This window comes from Rhyacophila brunnea, unplaced genomic scaffold (assembly GCF_057557595.1).
Source record: "Rhyacophila brunnea isolate RB1 unplaced genomic scaffold, BYU_Rbru_1.0 scaffold_23, whole genome shotgun sequence".
NCBI lineage: Eukaryota > Metazoa > Arthropoda > Insecta > Trichoptera > Rhyacophilidae > Rhyacophila > Rhyacophila brunnea.
Window position 1 is genome coordinate 3,281,187 of NW_028232893.1, and position 20,655 is coordinate 3,301,841.

Sequence of the window (20,655 nt, forward strand, 5' to 3'; positions counted from 1 at the left end):
TATTGGTATCGTGTTCTGATATATTCTAAAAGTTTCAAATGTCTAGTTAGTCGGGAAGTTAGTGAAAAATCGATTGCAAGATTTGTACTGGACAAACAAGAATACGAGCGAATAAAAACGTGGTAAAATAGGTTCTATCGGTACCCTAACGTGATTTTATTCGAATTGTAAACGTTTCAAAAATTAGTATAGTTAGGTTAAGGCGGTAAAAGCCTATGCATTTGCGCTGTATATCCATTTTTTTATCCAAAGAGCTCATTGATTAGTCATGCAACCCTCTTTAATGGTGCACGATAAACCTGATACTAGGAAACACTTTTGATCCAGAAGAGGTCACCACGTGGATAATTGAGGGATGCATATAAGTTAAAATTCTTCAGGACATCAGGATTGGAAATCTGTCCTTCGAAGAACAGGAAAGCATGTATTAAAAGCAGAAGTGACTAAGAAGAAGCCTTTAAAAAATGCAGTCATAAAATAATCGTTTGAAGAATTGTCAAAAAGGAAAATGGTTATAGGTAAGTGTTAAAATAAAGACAAGTTCTAAAATAAGTTTGTAAAACACGTCATAAGTGCTCCAAATAATGGAGTCATATGGCAGCAGATAAAAGTACGCAATGTGATGAAGGTCGCTAAGCAGATCAAATCCTAACTCACTAAAACCTGATAGATAGACGAAGTCATAAAGTTCGGTGGATCTACAAGTACGTAGCGACGAAGAGAAGAGAACTAGGGTCACTGATAAGAGTAAAAGGAGCTAGGGGTAGCGTTCATTCATTAGTGGACCTCGTCTGATGATGGCGAAGATGATTTTTAATACGAGTGTGAATCAATTCACAGGTATAATGTATTGTTCATGTACTGAAACTACGCGGTAGATAACGGGTAAGGACAGAGAAACGGCAGAAGTGGAAGGATACCTTCGCAAACTAATACCAGCTGGAAAATACATACCGACCTAGTATTTAATGATCAATTTCTAACATCGAATTGGGACGGAAATGTTATTTTCTCGTAACGCCGTTAACGTCCACAGTTTGAGAAGCACATTATTCTCAGATAGCCGCTATTATTGCCCAAGTTTCTCTGATTGGAAGTCCGGGGTTCCTGCGGTTAACACGTTGCGGTCTTGTTCGACACGTCTTCCGATGGGCGGTCTGCCGGTACTTTATCCACCGGGCGTGAAAGGGTTAATCAATTATTCAGACTTGCGCTGCAAGTGTTATGCAAACAGTATGAATTTCGCAGTGCGATTAATTGACGACGAGATATATCCTGGCGGAGAGGAATCACTTCTTGGTTGAAGTGGAAATGCGCAGGTCAAGTTGTACACAATATGATTACACGTGCTGTGGTGGAGACTACTGATTACTGAAACTCCTAAAAGACGATCTTTAAAAATGTGGAAATCTTTCACGTTATTACGGAAGCGCAGGACCGGTAAGAATGGAAGTGGAAAGCGCGAATCATTAAAGGAAGTACGGACATCTATCAAGAAAATTAGTGTACGATATTTATTAAACTGACACCCACGGTGGCCGCGCGGCTTAAGCGTTGGACTATCACGCCGTGGGTCTCAGGTTCGAATCCTGGGTCTGGCAAGTACACAAAATGTTTATCAATTTCAGGGTCAGGGTATGGACCTAATAGGTTGATCAAGTGGCTGACATCCATTTCTCGTAAAAAACAAAATCTGTTAATACAAACCTCTACCCTGTGGAGGCCCATATGATCATATTAGGATCGGACATGGTCGAAAAAAAAAATATTAAACTATTTACTTTTTATTCTTTATTCAACGAATAAGACACAAGATTTGAGAATGTAACATTCTATATATTGAACATACAAACTAGAAAAATCATTTTGTAGAAAAAATACAACACCCGACGGGACTGTATCGGCTGGATTCGCGCCAGTATGCTTTTCTAATTAAGCTACGGGCATCATGTATATATACATGAGATGTTTTCAACATATTATGTACATATACGACGTTTATAAAAAAAATCTGTATTTAATTATTTATGTGCGTCCTATCCAACTGTCAGTTTTCACAATTTTATTATCTCTGACGTGCAGTTCGTTTTGTATTTCTAATCAAGGTATTAATTACATTACTAAGCAGTTTTAGGATCTCTCCAAAATTAAGTTATAACGTACTTGCACTTGCTACTATTTTTTTGACCATGTCCAATCCTAAGAAGATCATAATAGGCTTCCACTGAGTGGAGGTTTGTATTAACATATTTTTGTTTTTACGATAAATGTATGTTAGCCACTTGCCCAACCTATTAGGTTCATACTCTGACTCCCAAACACACATTGAAAAACAATGATACCATGATACCATGTCCGATCCTAATAAGATCATATGGGCCTCCACAGAGTGGAGGTTTTGTGTTAACAGAATTTGTTTTTACGAGAAATGGATGTCAGCCACTTGCTCAACCTATTAGGTCCATACTCTGACTCCGAACACACATTGAAAAACAATATGTAGGTTTATTTACCGACCACGTGATTCGAACCTGGGACCCACGACATTATAAGCAGACGCGCAAGCCGCTCGATCATCGTGGGCGTTTTTTTATTCAACGTATAATTCACAAAAATTAAAAATGTAACATTGAAAAAATTTACGTCCAGTGGGATTCGAACCCACGCCCATGTGCTCTACCAAGTAAGCTATGTGTGTCCTATCTAATTTCGATGATATTAACTAGTAGTTTATAGATGTTATTTAATTTTGTAGTCTTAATGATGGTGTTGCAGGTACTTACCTACATTTTTTAATCATCGCTTTTAGCAACAAAGTTGCACGGAGCTAATAATCTGTAAGCCTGTTTCTCACATGGTAATTTCGCATCAAACTCCAAGAACAATACTTCTACTTGACCGCATCCATCAATCGTGTATAGTAAACAGTTAACCCTCTGCCCGCCAGCGAAAACGTCAGTAGTTGCGTACAGGAAATAAATACCGCTCTGCGTTAAGTTTCCGGCAATGAATAGAACGGGGTGCGGAGGGTGTAGTAAAGGCATAAACACCTCTGAACATATGTGCGCCTTTGGGGTAAGTTTTAGGGTGCTCAGATTTGTTTCTTGGGGGGGTTAAGGTGCCCATCGGACGGTAGGGGTAGTTTGCTTAACCCTCAATGTCTTCGAATTCATTATTATGTAATATGTATGTTGATGTATTCGAACGTAATATTTCAAACAGAAACCATGAAAAATTGTGATAAATATGCTATGTACCCTATTCCAAGCTTTAAGTATCTCGGGGTTATGAAACATAACGCGTGTTAATTAGACAGCCTTGCGAATTTAGTATTTTTTAAGTATCTCGGGGTTATGAAACATAACGCGTGTTAATTAGACAGCCTTGCGAATTTAGTATTTTAAAATATTCCAATAAATCTTTTTCATCCTTTGCAAAATCTTCCCCCAGTAGGTAATATATTATATGTTTTTTTTTTCTTTTTAACACTTCAACTGGCCATGATGACCAATGACAGTAGTGTATTGAAACAGTAGCGTTTTTAGTAATATACGAGAAACCATCACACACACTCAGGCTTTGAGAAAATCACATGAATATATTGTGACTTCACCGAAAATCGAACTCGGGCCACTTAGAAGATAGGCCAGCACCCTAGCCGGCTCTCACATCTAAACTCGCCCGTCTGCCGCACAGCCATAAATCAAACCTTTCAAGAACGTCGATCCTAGCGACAGTCGCACGTAACGTTCGAAACGTATAGATATTTGGTTGCGGCGATCGGCGAGTCGGTATAGGAATAAACAATTCTTAGGTGTTCGTATGCGTCCTAGCGTCTTCGACCGCAGCCCGAGAAGCATACAACTTGACGATTGCAACAGTAGATATTTTTTTCAAACTAAAAAGTCGCATTCAACTAATCTGCGGAGCTCCATTTGGCAACGTGCGTTTTGTGAATAATGATAACGTCACATCGACGTATTCGACACGTTGCAAACCAGGCGAGTATTGATGTGAGAGCCGGCTTACGCACTGAACTACAAAGGCACGTACACATAATTGAATTACTACACATTTTTTCAGTGTATAATACGAAGCACAGCAACGTTATATTCATTTATTTTGTTCATATGTCATCGACATCAAAATAAAAAAATTTAAATTGGAAGAAAGAAGACCCGTGCACGTGTAAAATTATAATATATAAGATGTTGGGGTCTCTTGTGGTGCAGTGCGTAAAGCGCTGGCCTTCCATCCGGGAGCTTTGGGTTATATCCTGATTGTGTCCTCATCAGGATATTCAGCATATTTATGTGATTTTCACAAAGCCTGGGTGTTGGTGATTATTCAAAATTATCAACAACTGCCTTGAACGAAAAAGCAAGGACATGGTTAATAATATTTAAAAAAAAAAATCGATGTGTGTACTTACGTACGCGCGTTAAAAGTTATACTTCTTTGGCGTAACAAAACAAAAACAAAAATTGTAATAAACTAGATTCTTTGACTAGCTCTTAATTATTTTGCTAAATTATACACTCAAGAAAAAGGACCGCTTATTGATACGCCGTTGGTTTATTTCTATACACTTTAAGTTATATTACTAAATTATATAATGGTTTCTCGTTGTTTTATTTTTAAAGTACCAACTGTCACTCTGACGTTTAATCGTTTGTTTACGGAAAGAATTGCAAATGGTCGACAATAATAAATTCGCTGCCTAGGCAACGGAACAATTCTAAACTATAATATTATACTGTATGATCGTCACGATTGCAGTATCATACTGTGGCGTAAAGGTAGTGCGTTCGGCTGATAACCGAACAATCGGTGGTTCGAATCCAATCGAGTGCGTTTTTTTCGTGTGATAAAATAAATTATATGTTATATGTCACACACCAAAAATACACTCTGATCTGATTTCCTTAAAGAACTATAACTTGGTGGAAAGAACTATAACTTAAAATATAAGATGGTGGCAGACACAAAGGGTTAACTGTTTTAAGACAACCCTTTGTTGGACGATAGGGGTGGGGTCATGCTTACGGGGGTGGGTCTAGATTCTCAAGACATACGTCTTGGGACGGGCTGATTTGTGGTTTCCACGACGCGTACGTACGCTCCCGGCCTTTGCGGATACACTCAAAGGTACTATGTTTGGATTGCGTTTATAAAGTACATCGGCGGGGGAGGGCGCAGCCTCACTCAAAAGGGCTGTCATTCAGCCGGTTCACATGTGAGAACCGGTTGTGATACAGCCGCAATCTGTTTTAGAACCGATTGTTGCAGTCAACACTATAAAAATAATATAATGTAGGTACACCAAACTGTAGGTAAACAACAGTGGCGAAGACTTCATAAAATCGTATATTAAGGGCGGACGTGTGCTCAGCGTGGGTCAAAATGGAGCTTTTTTTCTTTTTTCAAAGCATGATCCTGGACATACATTAAACGTTGTAGATAATCTATTTGTATAATTTTGAAGCCTTTTTATCCTTTATATTTATTTTAAACACTAGCTGAAGTACCCGGCTTCGCACAGGGTCGCTTTGTGGTTATATTTATCTTAGATATTTAAAAAATAATAAGAGGTAATTATTTTTTTAATATTAAAATATCTGTATTATACAATATGGCAATATGAAAATAATTCTAATAGGAGTAAAGGTCAAACAAAAGACCACTAAATTAAAATCGAATCCAAAATATGCAAACGTTATTAATGTTATTAATATGTAGTAAAAAAAAAAACAAAATTGCATGGATCAAACAAACAATAAACGTTGTATTTTATATAATACTAATTTAGAAACCTTCGCAGGTGTTCGCACAACAACTGACAAAAGTTTCATCGCAATCGCATGAATGTTATAGGAACGCATACGAATAGAAGAAGAAGATGATTTTCTAATTCAGAAATCTTCGTGGGCATGCGCACGACAACTCACCAAATTTTCATTGCGAATAGAAGAAGATAAAATAGAAGAAGAAGGAGATGGTTATTCTAATTCAGAAACCTTTGCGGGTCTTGGCACAATTATTGACGAAAGTTTTATTGCAATCGGATGAATGGAATAGAAACGCATACGAATAGAAGAATATAAAATAAAAAAAGAAGATGGTTGTACTAATTCAGAAACCTTTGCGGGTGTTACCACAACAACTGACGAAGGTTTCATCGCAATCGGATGATTAGTGTAGGAACCATACGAATAAAAGTAGATATAATGAAGAAGAAGAAGAAGATAGTTGTACTAATTCAGAAACCTTCGCAGGTGTTGTCACAACCACTAACGAAAGTTTCATCGCAATCGGATGAATAGTATAGGGACCATACAAATAAATGAAGTTAGAATGATGAAGAAGAAGAAGAAGAAGAAGGAGATGGTTGTACTTATTCAGAAACTCTTGCGGGTGTTACCACAACAACTGACGAAGGTTTCATCGCAATCGGATGAATGGTATAGGAACCATACGAATAATGTATAAAGTATAAAGAATAATGTATAAAGTATAGGAACCATAAGATATAATGAAGAAGAAGAAGAAGATGGTTGTACTGATTCAGAAACCTTCGCAGGTGTTGGCACAACCACAAACGAAAGTTTCATCGCAATCGAATGAATGGTACCTATAGGGACCATACAAATAAAAGAAGATAGAATGATGAAGAAGAAGAAGATGGCTGTACTTATTTAGAAACCTTTGCGGGTATTACCACAACAACTGACGAAGGTTTTATCGCAATCGGATGAATGGTATAGGAACCATACGAATAAAAGAAGATATAATGAAGAAGAAGAAGAAGATGGTTGTACTAATTCAGAAACCTTTGCAGGTGTTGGCACAACCACTAACGAAAGTTTCATCGCAATCGGATGAATGGTATAGGGACCATACGAATAATTTATAAAGTATAAAGAATAATGTATAAAGTATAGGAACCATAAGATATAATGAAGAAGAAGATGGTTGTACTAATTCAGAAACCTTTGCGGGTGTTACTACAACAACTGACGAAGGTTTCATCGCAATCGGATGCATGGTATAGGGACCATACGAATAATTTATAAAGTATAAAGAATAATGTATAAAGTATAGGAACCATAAGATATAATGAAGAAGAAGAAGAAGATGGTTATACTAATTCAGAAACCTTCGCAGGTGTTGGCACAACCACTAACGAAAGTTTCATCGCAATCGGATGAATGGTATAGGGACCATACAAATAAAAGAAGATAGAATGAAGAAGAAGAAGAAGATAGTTGTACTTATTCAGAAACCTTTGTGGGTGTTACCACAACAACTGACGAAGGTTTTATCGCAATCGGATGAATGGTATAGGAACCATACGAATAAAAGAAGATATAATGAAGAAGAAGAAGAAGATGGTTGTACTAATTCAGAAACCTTTGCAGGTGTTGTCACAACCACTAACGAAAGTTTCATCGCAATCGGATGAATGGTATAGGGACCATACAAATAAATGAAGTTAGAATGATGAAGAAGAAGAAGAAGAAGAAGAAGAAGAAGAAGGAGATGGTTGTACTTATTCAGAAACTCTTGCGGGTGTTACCACAACAACTGACGAAGGTTTCATCGCAATCGGATGAATGGTATAGGAACCATACGAATAATGTATAAAGTATAAAGAATAATGTATAAAGTATAGGAACCATAAGATATAATGGAGAAGAAGAAGAAGATGGTTGTACTGATTCAGAAACCTTCGCAGGTGTTGGCACAACCACAAACGAAAGTTTCATCGCAATCGAATGAATGGTACCTATAGGGACCATACAAATAAAAGAAGATAGAATGATGAAGAAGAAGAAGATGGCTGTACTTATTTATAAACCTTTGCGGGTATTACCACAACAACTGACGAAGGTTTTATCGCAATCGGATGAATGGTATAGGAACCATACGAATAAAAGAAGATATAATGAAGAAGAAGAAGAAGATGGTTGTACTAATTCAGAAACCTTTGCAGGTGTTGGCACAACCACTAACGAAAGTTTCATCGCAATCGGATGAATGGTATAGGGACCATACGAATAATTTATAAAGTATAAAGAATAATGTATAAAGTATAGGAACCATAAGATATAATGAAGAAGAAGATGGTTGTACTAATTCAGAAACCTTTGCGGGTGTTACTACAACAACTGACGAAGGTTTCATCGCAATCGGATGAATGGTATAGGGACCATACGAATAATTTATAAAGTATAAAGAATAATGTATAAAGTATAGGAACCATAAGATATAATGAAGAAGAAGAAGAAGATGGTTATACTAATTCAGAAACCTTCGCAGGTGTTGGCACAACCACTAACGAAAGTTTCATCGCAATCGGATGAATGGTATAGGGACCATACAAATAAAAGAAGATAGAATGAAGAAGAAGAAGAAGATAGTTGTACTTATTCAGAAACCTTTGTGGGTGTTACCACAACAACTGTAGAAGGTTTCATCGCAATCAGATGAATGGTACAGGAACCATACGAATAAAAGAAGATATAACAAAGAAGAAGTAGAAGATAATTCTAATATTGTATCTTTAGAATTATCTTCAAATGTGTTGATCTTTCCCATTTTTTGAATTATAAAATGCCTAATTCTTGTCAAATTTGGGATCACAGAGATTATCAATATAATTTTTATCGTAAATATTTTACTAAAATTATCTCGTCATAAATTATACTAATGGTTTTATAAATGTAAAAAATCTTAACACCTCTGCACAGTTATGTACCGGAATATGACTATATTCTAAAACATTAGAGCGAGAGGTTTAAAAGAATAAGAAGTTTTATGTAATAAAAATACTTTATGCAGTCATCAAATGTTTAAAATAAATATAAAGGATAATAAGGCTTCAAAATTATATAAATAGATTATCTACAACGTTTAAGGTATGTCCAGGATCATGCTTTGAAAATAGAACAAAAGCTCCATTTTGACCTACGCTGAGCATGTCCCCCCTTAACGACTTATGTAATTACGTATGCACTATTTTATACTCTACAAAAATGATATAATTTGACACCGACTTTTAAAAAAACGTACAAACTATTTATTCGCTTAAGAACTGATCGACAAATAAATCGTTCGAATGTATTTCTGCCATTTATTAATCGGCCTGGAGGTTTCGGTCAATTTTTTCATGTGAATATAATTATTATTACGTAACTATTGACATTTTTTGGGTTACATCAAATTGCGAACCAGTTCTTGGAAAATTAAATTAGCACACCGCATTAAGGGAGCGATCAGACAAAAGTGTTTGGACGTGTGTTTGTGTTCCTGGGCAGCATGTTATATCGTGATCAAAAGATATTTATTCGCCTTAACATTAAGGAGAAGTGAGATCGCTTTATGGATAATTCAACAAAAGCGTATTAGAATTGATGACGAATGCTGCAGGACGTATAAACACATCGTAAGAATAACATCAGGACATAAAATAATTATTTCTCATACGATTCCATAATATATTGACTTATTACCTACATGATCACAGTAACTGAAAAATAAAAACCCAATCGTAAACGACCCTGCTAATACAGATCTGGGTCGAAACTGTACTCATACAAATTTAACACAGTGATAGTTAATCAGTTGATATGATATACCTATTGAATGTCATAAAAATTAGAAGATAAAAAGAACTTTTTATATACAACGTTTTTAAATTTTCTGTTGAATTATTATGCTCAATATGCTCAAACTTGTACTTGATATGAAGTAAATAAAAAACAAACAAACAAACAAATATAGAATACTGAAATGTCATTTTGATTTCCATAGTAACGCACGTATATATTAATAATTAAGTTGCTAGGACCATCCACTTAGCAACCAATAATAGTGGATTGGATTACGGATTTCTTCCGAAATAACTTTTCATACAAAACAGAATTAACTGAAAATGAATTCAATTCTGCTTAAAGATGGCTAAAAGTATTAAAAGAATGCGTTGTCATCATGTTCTGATATATTCTAAAAGTTTCAAGTGTCTAGCTAGTCGGGAAGTTAGTTAAAACAAGATTTGTACTGGACAAACAAGAATACGAGGTAATAAAAACGTTGTAATAATAAAATAGCTCTACCTTCATTACTAGGACTAACAAAAGGTATCAATATTTTTAAACAGATACTTCGATAATTTGACACTGGATAGAATATAACTATTTTATTTAATGCTGATTTGCGATGAGTGAAGACGATGGGCGCCCCCGTAGTCCAGTGTGTAAGGCGCTGGCCTTTCGACCGGGTTCGATCCCGGTGAGGTCAGAATATATTCATGTGATTTTCTCAAGGTCTGGGGATGGATTGTTTCACTATAATATCTAATAGTTCCCTCCGAATCAACCGGCCCCCACCACACTCGGTCTTAATCAAGCGTATCATGAGCTCTACGTTTGTATCTGAAGTATCAGCAGTTGTTTACACCTCACAGGGGCAGGTGGCCAAGTGAGCTTTGACTGAATTTACAGGGATTTAATTTAATAAAAAGTCCCCATAGGAGAGAGGCGCACAGATAATTAACAAAAAAATCATGATTGGATAACTTAAATAATATACAGGTGAAAAACAACGACTATCTGGGACAACAAGTATCTATAGATGGATGTATATTTGATGAAATTGTTCGAAGAGTATAGTTGGGCAAGAGTTCTTTTGGCCGCCTGAACAGTGTCTTCAAAAGTGACTTCCCACTGTCCCTAAAGCCCAAAGTGTTCAAAGTGTAATCACATATTCGTGTGAAAGATGGACACTAAGTAAAACAGAGATACAGAAACTTAGAGTAGTACAACGTGGTATGGAGAGGTGCATGCTGGGATAACGCGAAAGGACAAAAAGAGGAATGAGTGGATAAGGAAGCAGACAAGGGTCTGCGATGTAATAGAGTTTATTAAAAGCCTTAAATGAAAATGGGCTGGATACATAGCTCGAAGAAGAGACAATCGTTGGATAAATCTAGTAATCCAAGTACAAAACGTCAGCAAGGTAGACCTAGAGGCCGGTGGATCGATGAAATGATAAAGTTCTACGGAAGTAGGTACGTGGCAACGCAACGCACAGGACCGAGAGAAGTGGAAGCAGCTTGAAGAGGCCTTCATCCAGTAGTGGATAGATTCAGGCTGATGGTTATAGTGATGGTGATGTGTTCAACCCGTGTGTGCTTCCCGTAATTACATAGGTATGCGCGTGAAAGATGGACACGAAGTAAAACAAAGATACAGAAACTTAGAGTAGCACAACGTGGTACGGAGAGGTGCATGCTGGGCATAACGCGAAAAGACAAAAAGAGGAATAAGTGGATTAGGAAACAGACAAGGGTTTGCGATGTAATAGAGTTCGCTAAAAACCTCAAATGGAAATGGGCTTGACACATAGCTCGGAGAAAGGACAATCGTTGGACAAATCTAGTCATCAAGACTTGAGACGATAGTGTATACCTATGTTACAATCTCACCCAGAAAGCAACCCACTTCCTATTATTTGTGTTCCTTGGAAACTATGCAAGGCCATCTATAATCAAGACCATTAAAATCTTTTATGTAACCATCACCATAAATAGAATATTTTATTTTTCTAACTCTTCTTTTTCTTTTCTTTTAACCATGTCCGATCCTAATAGGATCATATGGGCCTCCACAGAGTGGAGGTTTGTAATAACAGATTTTATTTTTACGAGAAATGGATGTCAGCCACTTGCTCAACCTATTAGGACCATACTCTGACTCATGCACAAATTTAAAAACAATATGTGAACTTGCCAGACCCAGGATTCGAACCTGGGACCCTCCACACTATAGACCGGCGCTTAATCCACGCGGCCATCGTGGGTGTAGGTACATCTACGTATACTTAATTTGTGTATTCAATAATATAATAGGTTATTACAAAAATCTATGTGAAATTTAATTAAAATATATTAATATTTAGTTTGGCGACTGCAGTACAGTTATCAAGTGATATTTAATATGTACGTTTCTGAAACCTTCAATCGCGGGTTTGTATGTATACCGCGTCTAGCACAATTAATTCACGTATTGATTTTTAATGTGTTTCTGTATCCAGAGAATGACGACCTAATATGTTGAGCAAATGGCTAACAACTATAATTATATCGTAAGAGAGATCATTTCTGAGAGCACAATATCAGATTATAAAGCCAATAGACATTATTTAAGTTGAAGAATTTTCTTTAAATCAAAAAGGTACAAGAGGTACAAAACGTCCGCAAGGTAGACCTAGAGGCCGCTGGATCGATGAAATGACTAAGTTCTGCGGAAGTACGTAGAAATGCAACGCACAGGACCGAGAAGTGGAATCAGCTTGGAGAGACCTTCATCCAGCAGAGGATGATGATGATATAATATAATACCTAGCGATTCAATGAGCAAAAATATCTCTTCATACAGAAATTTTCTGATTTCTTAGCCCTCATACGAGGTACCTTGTTTTCATAAAAAAATATATTTTACTATTTTTACTTATAAAAATATACATTGCAACCCTGCCTATAAATTATAAAACATAGTACTTGAATATGTAGTATATAATATGCAATAGCGGCCTTAAGCCTGGCAACGGGGTAGGTCAATTTTGAATATATTATTTTAATTTGCCTTTTCGTTGTATACTTAAAAGACGTATTGCAAATTAGCTTTTTATACATTATAGAAGAAGTACTATAAATTTTTATATGTAGGTTACTTACCCTTAAAAAAAATCCATTTTTCACGTTGTCAACTCATCGTTAACCGAAATTGCACCCAACACGTTATAATTTTTTGTAAATTAGGTCAAAAAATAAACTTTGTGTGTCTATTTATACACCTAATAACTGTTGTACTTAATACTATTTAAGAACGTAAGATAAAAACAATCAAACACATTTAATAAAAACTCCGTTATAATACCTAGTGTTATGGAATGGCGGGATCATTTATATATAAACACTTTTTATATTTCCACTGATCTCATTAGAAGGTAACTTTATGATTAATATAGCAGATTACATTTTAATCGGTAACTTGTACACAATGGTTTAATACAGAAAATGCAGTCGATGGGTTTTACTCAAAGGTTGGATTTAAACTGAACTACAAATTAATAACATAATAATATGAAACTTTCAGAGAACAATGGTCAGTTTGAAATAATAAGCGACAACAAATAAGAATAAAAAGGTTTGCCGCACAAATGAGACCTTGAAACCACAGAACAAAACTCTTGAAACATTTAAGGAAAAATTTATATCATTCTGTTTCATTTTACATATTGAAAATAGTATAGCTGTCTCGTTTTCGTCAATGACCAAAATTTAGTGTATGCAAGTGATAAAACAATATGAAAAAAAGGCGTGTTTTGTGCTTTCTTTCCGTCTCACATATGGGAAATGAGAGAGAAAGAAATATTATTAAGAAATATGAATCTTGGCGTTCATGAAATTGACCGAGAAACGCTTGTGAGAGTTGAGATACGTGTGTGTGTATGGTGGTTAGATACACGTACATACAAATTAGCGTGCATCACGTTACGATCGCTCGCCAAAACGGAAAAAGGCGTAGGATAATAATATATAGGAGATAATTGACATTGTATAATGTATATAGATTGTAAGATATTTATTTTTGGGAGGTCATTGACTATTTGACCCTAGGAGCCAGCCGCCCATGATAATATGTATATATTACAAAACAATTAATAATATATATCCAATCGAAGAGATGGTACAGTTCGGTTATGAGGAATACAACCGCAAACACATTTTCAAAATAGCCGATATACTGGATTATTTGTTAGGTTAAATTAACCAAACCTAACCTAACCTAAACTAACCCAAACTAACAAATAATCCAGTATATCGGTTATTTTCAAAATGTGTTTTCCGCTGTATTCCTCATAACCGAACAGTACCGAAGAGATTATTGTTTATTGATAATCCAAAAACATGACCGATAATGAAATGTTCAACGTCAATTATCTCGAAAAGTACATCGATGACGTCCACGTTTGCATTTAAATCTGGATCTAGACCCGTATCAATCGGTGATTTTTTCAGATTGATAGTATCATAAACAAAAATCTTTTTTTTTTGGACGAATGTTGTACGGGGACCCATGTTGGTAGCACCAAAGATAAAATTCTACTAAAATTGTACCAATAATAATATAACCTATCATTTGAACAAGTTTCATCAATATTGGTGTAGTAGTTTATGAGTTATACCCGAACAAATGGAAACGGACAGACAGAAAAACAGTCTAATTTTATGAAGTAGTATCTGTAGATACATAATATTATATTAATATTATATAGAGCCCAAGTGATGATAATATAAGATTAGTAAAAAGAATATATAATAATTTAAAAACCGCTGTAATAAATCAGCGGTTCTATTTCAATAGTTATATATAGGCGGGAGGCGCTATAATTATTACAGACAGGCGTTCAAGACGCTGGTTCGTTTCCCGGATAACTAATTGAATCAAACGACTCGCTGGAATTGCGTTACACAGATGTCACTTATTTTGCATTTTGACCTGCAAGTTGCATCTCAAATTGGATGATTATTTTTTTATTTCTATCCATCTTCCGAGTTGAATATTTATTAACTCCTCGGCTACGGTTGCGATAGTCAAATATTAATTCTGAATTGTAATAGGTTTAAATATACTATATAAATTAAGTCTAAAGTCATTATTACTAGGACAGGAATAAGCATAAATGAAGCAAGATTTATATAAAAAGAAAGCCGACGGTGTTGAAATATGTAAGAGTACAGTTGAACCACAGAACAGATTAATAAATAGAATTCAGATAGGCAATACCCCAATACACCACATTTTGATGCAGGGTTTTGAATGTGAGTGCCCTACAAAAATGACCCACGCATTATAGACGTGCAATAGTGTGTGTTGCAACCTTCAAATACACCAGTGTATAAAACGAGATAAGTTGTCAGAACTGAAGACAAACGTATTCTTTACAAGTGTTTAAGTTTATCCCATATTTTTCCACACTCGAGATCTATTGCCTGTTACTCCACATCTGTTAGGTATTTCAGTTATCATTACTTCTGTATTCCCTGAGTTGAACGGTTATGTACTAGTTAATTTAGTGGCAAGTCATTTCGCGTTACAGATTCATTTGTAGCAAAGCAAACATCACACACTGTGCCATGAGAGTTATTAACATGAGATTTAGACGGAATACCATTGTAAAACAAGTGTTTTATACAGTGAATCGTTATTTATAATATTTAAATGCACAATCACAAAATAATGCAAATAACAGTACATCATACATACAGTATAGAAGGCAGTGGCGATGGGTGGAGGTAGGCTGTTAAGATTCGACATGTTTTCATTGAACTAAGACTACATTTTACGGATTGTGCCATAATAGATAATAGTCAAAAAATACTCGTCTATCTACAAAATATCTAAATTTATGCCGTTAAATCATACATAATTTTAGAAATTTTGTACTTAGAATAATATTTTTTATTTATTATGGTTTGGTTTAAGCAGGGCTTAATGAATTTAATCTAATCAACAACATTTGTAATAAGTATTCTTAATTCAACAAAAACAAATTAGTATGAATGAAAAAGTGTCCACAATTTTGTCGGTCACTCAAAGCATACCAAAACTATTGTGGTTTTGTTTAGGCATGGTTGAATTGATTTTTTTTAAAATTAACCTACATCATCTGTAAATTGTAGTCTTAGTTCAATAAAAACAAATAATTATGACTGACAAAGTTTAATGAGCACTAATTATGTTGGATCTAAACAGTCTACCTTCACCCTCCACTACTGTCATACATACAGTATAGGAGAAAACTTGGACGATACTAAGATAGCTGGTCTGTGCCACACGAATGCTCGGTCAAAGTAACAGTAGAGTGTAGGCGCTGGATCGTCCATTATGGAGGAAATTTTTGAAGGAGGCTAAGACCAAGCCAGTAGTACCATAAATGATAATGATACGTACAGTAGAGGTGAGTTGAAATTATTGTCACCAGTTTGTGTACTCAAGTTTCGGATGAAACTACCCATAGTAAGTATTTGTGGCCCAAAAAACTTGTGATGATATCCTCGCAAGTCGCTGTTCTGTGCACTCGAGTTGGTAGATTTTCAACATTATTGACATTAAATGCGCACAAACAAAATAGCACTTGAATATAGGTATATTTTAATTTATTAGTCTATTGCGTTCGAATGTATGTATAATAATAGGTCATAAATTTTGTGTCGCAGCACAGTGGTGAGATGACGCACAGGCTTAGGCTTGTTATATAGCGCTCAAAACATGTTTAAAATTAAAAAAAATCACTGTTATTCATTTTTGTTAACAATAATATTGTAACCTAACAGAAAAACAACTCATAAATTTAAAATTTTATAATAAATGGGACTTTTCGACAAGCGGAGCTCAACGTATTTTTAGCGATTATATTGAAGCCGATACACAGTCTGAGTTCCCTGAGCCGATAAGTATTTTAAAATACTAATAATATGGAGTTTGTTTTAGTCACAGTTGAGTAAGAAACTTTTGTCGCATACGCACGCCAAACGATCTATATAGTATTCCAAATACTAGTACGTATTTTGGAACAAGTTTATATACTAAGTATTTTTTTATACTGGTTGTAAGTAAGCATTCAAAGTCTTCAAAATTGACCAGTTTTCCCATCTCTAACATACAGTATAACCAAAAACAATGTTTTTAATTACCAATTCAAGCACAGCTAAGAACTGAGAAGGAATTGCTTTCTAGTATATTAATTAATACTAATTTGAAAATTGGCTATGGAAGATATTATTATATCTTAATAATAAGTATTGAGACAAAATACATGCGTTAGTTTCATTTAATTTTACATTAAATAAGTGAATTCACATACGCATTACGGTTCCAAGAACCTATGGGAAAGTGACACCAGATAAATCCGATGGGTGGCGTGAGTGCCAGTCCGATGTTGCCAGTAATGTTCGGGAATACCACGTAGGAATTATTTTTCCACAACTGGAGTACTTATACCTAGAGGGGGGTTTGGTGTAAACTTCTGATAGAACCGCACGGTTTAAATATGCTCTGACTTACAAGCGGATGGATATACATATAGAAGAACAAAATTAGTCAGCAGTAAAATCGATATTGATGTTTTAATTACGTGAGTCTCTAACTCCATTGGTATTTGACTGTTTGAATATTAAGCGTTCATTCTATTCGTCAATTTGAGCAATTATGAGTACCATGAGTACCAGCTTACGTATAAACGCAACTCAAATCAGTTTCATAGCAGGTTATAATGCATAAAAAATAATACAAATGTTTTTCTTACCAAATAACCAATTTTAATTAATATATTTCTTCGCTTACCTGTAAAAAAAATAACAATTTTATTAGTTTAACATTAACTTTTACATAGAATCGGATATTATAATAACATTTTGTGCATTAAAGTAGGAATTGGAGTTTAAAAAAATATATTTATATTACTTTACCATGTTTGATCATAGAGGACTCCACAGAGTGGAGGTTGTAGTAACATATTTTGTTTTTACGAGAAATGGATGTTAGTCATTTGCTCAACTTATTAGGTCCAAACACACATTGAAAAACAAGATGTGAATTTTACAGACCCGGGATTCGAACTCGGGACCCATGACATTATAAACTGACGTGTTACCGCTAAGATATTGTATGTATATATTTTAATACATTCTTTTTAACACTACAACAGCATATGAGGCCCAATGACAGTATTGTAGTATGAGGAGTGAAACAATCATAAACTCAAGGCTTTCAGGAAATCACATAAATGTATTGTGACCTCACCCTGAGCCCCCTGATGGGAAATCATTGCGTTACACACTGGATACGAGGGCCACCTTTAGTTGTCCATATTTATATGATTATTTCCATGTGGCATAGGAAATGATTATACATAACCCTCGAAAAACCACTAAAAAGTACAACCGCCACGTCAAATTTACACTCGGTTGTGGTGGGTTACGGGCAAAACCCAATCAGGGTGGGCAACATTCTCGAAAGATGATATTTTTTTGGACCCACATTGAGTTTAATGATATAAATACATAAATGAGAATTTTTGATAATAAAAATGAATTGATAATATTCTCTGCATCATGTCGGCTGTCCGCCCGCTATCTATGCAATCTATCATTGTCGGTTCTCTTTGGACCGAAATATGAAGCATACACTTATAGAATCATTATACAGTAGCACCATAGGTACGGTAAAAGCGATTTGCAGTTGTCATGTTATTGTTTGCTAGCATTGAAACGGGCATTGTAGCAAACAATCGCGGTACACCTGTGAATTTCCTATGGTGTCACAGTAGAATGATTAACTTCTACGAGCAACTTAAGGTCGAGGAGTCATTCACAGGGTGATTACTTTTCGAATGACTTGAGATGATGCGACATAGTTAATTAGTTCGTCATATCGTCTCTATAGGATTGGTTTCCCGAATATCCGTTTTTGTCGAAATCGACCTCTTAATGCAGAATGTTTTTTTGTATCTAATTGGACGAGAACCATCGCTTTCTTTAAATTACTTTGTAATGGTAATGAATACATAATTCATATGCTGTAAAAATAACAATTTAAATATCTCCATGTATTTAAATATAGGATTATGAAATTTGTTTTTCGTCTCCTGAACATTTGGTCCATTCGGGAAACCAATCTTATAGTGACGATATGGTGACTGTTAACGGGTAGATAGAACGAATGGTGCAATACGTCTATCAGACATGCCCAACTTCAAATAGCTTGTTTACTATTCAGTACCAAAACTGGCAGTGATCTACAATGTATGTATATTGACCCAGTTCCTATGCAAAGAGCACACTGCAGGACGTTAACAGGAAACTACACTTCAGTTTAAAGCATTGATTGGCCAAAATTCATACTGCGATCAACGTGTTAGACATGTCTAACGCAGATGAGACATATTTGATTAGATGAGACGATTTGGGACCGCAATGGAAGAGTCGCCAAGTGTCCACCTGTAAAGCCGTTAGTTGCGGGTTTGGTAACCGCATCTGGCAAATTCACATGTTTTTTAATGTGTGTATTGGATCTAATACGTTCAGCGAGTAGCTATCATCCATTTCCTTTAAAAATAAATTGTGGAAGAAAACTTTTTGGAAAGCGGCTAAGATCTGCTGGAAGCCAGGTGGGAATAGCGGCAATTTTCACAGCTGATTTCGATTAAATTCATGAATTCAAGAATGATAACCTAACCTAACCTAAAATCCAGTATATCGGCTATTTTCAAAAATTGTTTGCCGCTAGCTTCCATTAAACAAATAAGAATCAAAAAAGCATTAGATCTGGAGATGGCTTTATGTAATGCACACATTTACAAAGATATCTTCCATGCCGTCTATAAAATGTGTTGATCTACAGGCAATTTGAGTCGCAATGAAAAAGGTTTTTTAAATCGTGCCGATTCAAGCTGTATGTGAAAGAGACAGCGACACACCAAGATGCGACAGCAATAAGAAAATTTATTTACACACCAAGATGCGACAGCAATAAGAAAATTTATTTATGAATATCAAAGTCTAAATGAAAATTCTGCAATTCCAGCTCAATAATTGTGAGATGTAATTGACTTATCAAGCCACGGATAATATATGACATTATTACACGTGGGACAGCTAAATAAATTGTTTTGAAATAGTGTTTGGCTATTGTCAATTAAAGGATAAAGATCTTAGTATCTTATATGGTTGCTTCTCCTGCTTGATTTTCTTTAGCAGGTAACATTCCTAATATGAAAAAAAAAAAACTGCAGAACAACAAAGAGATCTATCTACGTGTGTATTTATTTTATTCGAGAGATATTTTATGTTGATCGTACGTTTTGAGATAATGTCACAGAATCTGTGACAACATATATGCCCGCGTAAAGCTTGTTTAATGTATCTAGAATGAATCTGTTTGTTTAGACAAATATTAAACCTAACCTCTAAACAGTATGTTTTTAAAATTTCACTATCGCGATAATATAACTGAAATAGTGCCAAATGGATTAAACATGTTAATATTATCATGACACACAATTGATATAGTGTATAAAATACGTTTAAAAGCGACTATTACCTGGAATACGATATCTTTCTCAGTTTCCAACGTCTTAATGTTTAAGGTTAGAATACAGTTTTCTGCCGAATGCCACACGTAAAGGATGTCATCTTTTATCACAAATATATTTTGAGTATGTGTTATGGTTTCCGGTAAACCTTCTTTGATTGTTTTTATTATTTTGTGCTCGTTTAAGTTAAAAACACTAGCGCGGGAAGACATTTTAGCGGCGTTGTTTTGACGTTTCAACTGGTGTGAGGTTGGTGGCGGGCAGTCGGCCGTTGTGTTCCAAACATACGCAAATGTCAGTGTTCTCAACTCAAAATTAAAATGGAAAAATTAATATTTTTACAAATCTAATTAGGTAGGTAATAATACATGTGAAAAAAAATATTCTTTCTTTTATTAGTATTATTATAATATAAATGTGATTTAAAAAATCTATAAAAGTGGGAGTTAAAGATTGTAATGAGAGTACCTACGTAAGTACCTACCGATGGATATT

General features: G+C 35.1%; 1 protein-coding gene across 1 annotated transcript in view; it reads right to left on the minus strand.

Annotated features, from left to right (window-relative positions):
* Positions 1-20,406, minus strand: part of mbo (Nuclear pore complex protein Nup88) — a 285,671-nt gene extending 265,265 nt beyond the window's left edge. The window contains exon 1 of the mRNA XM_085950329.1: positions 20,169-20,406. Coding sequence (XP_085806455.1) covers positions 20,169-20,372 — 204 coding nt within the window. The 5' untranslated portion in view covers positions 20,373-20,406. The remainder of the gene's footprint in view (positions 1-20,168) is intronic.
* Positions 20,407-20,655: the final 249 nt, after the last annotated feature.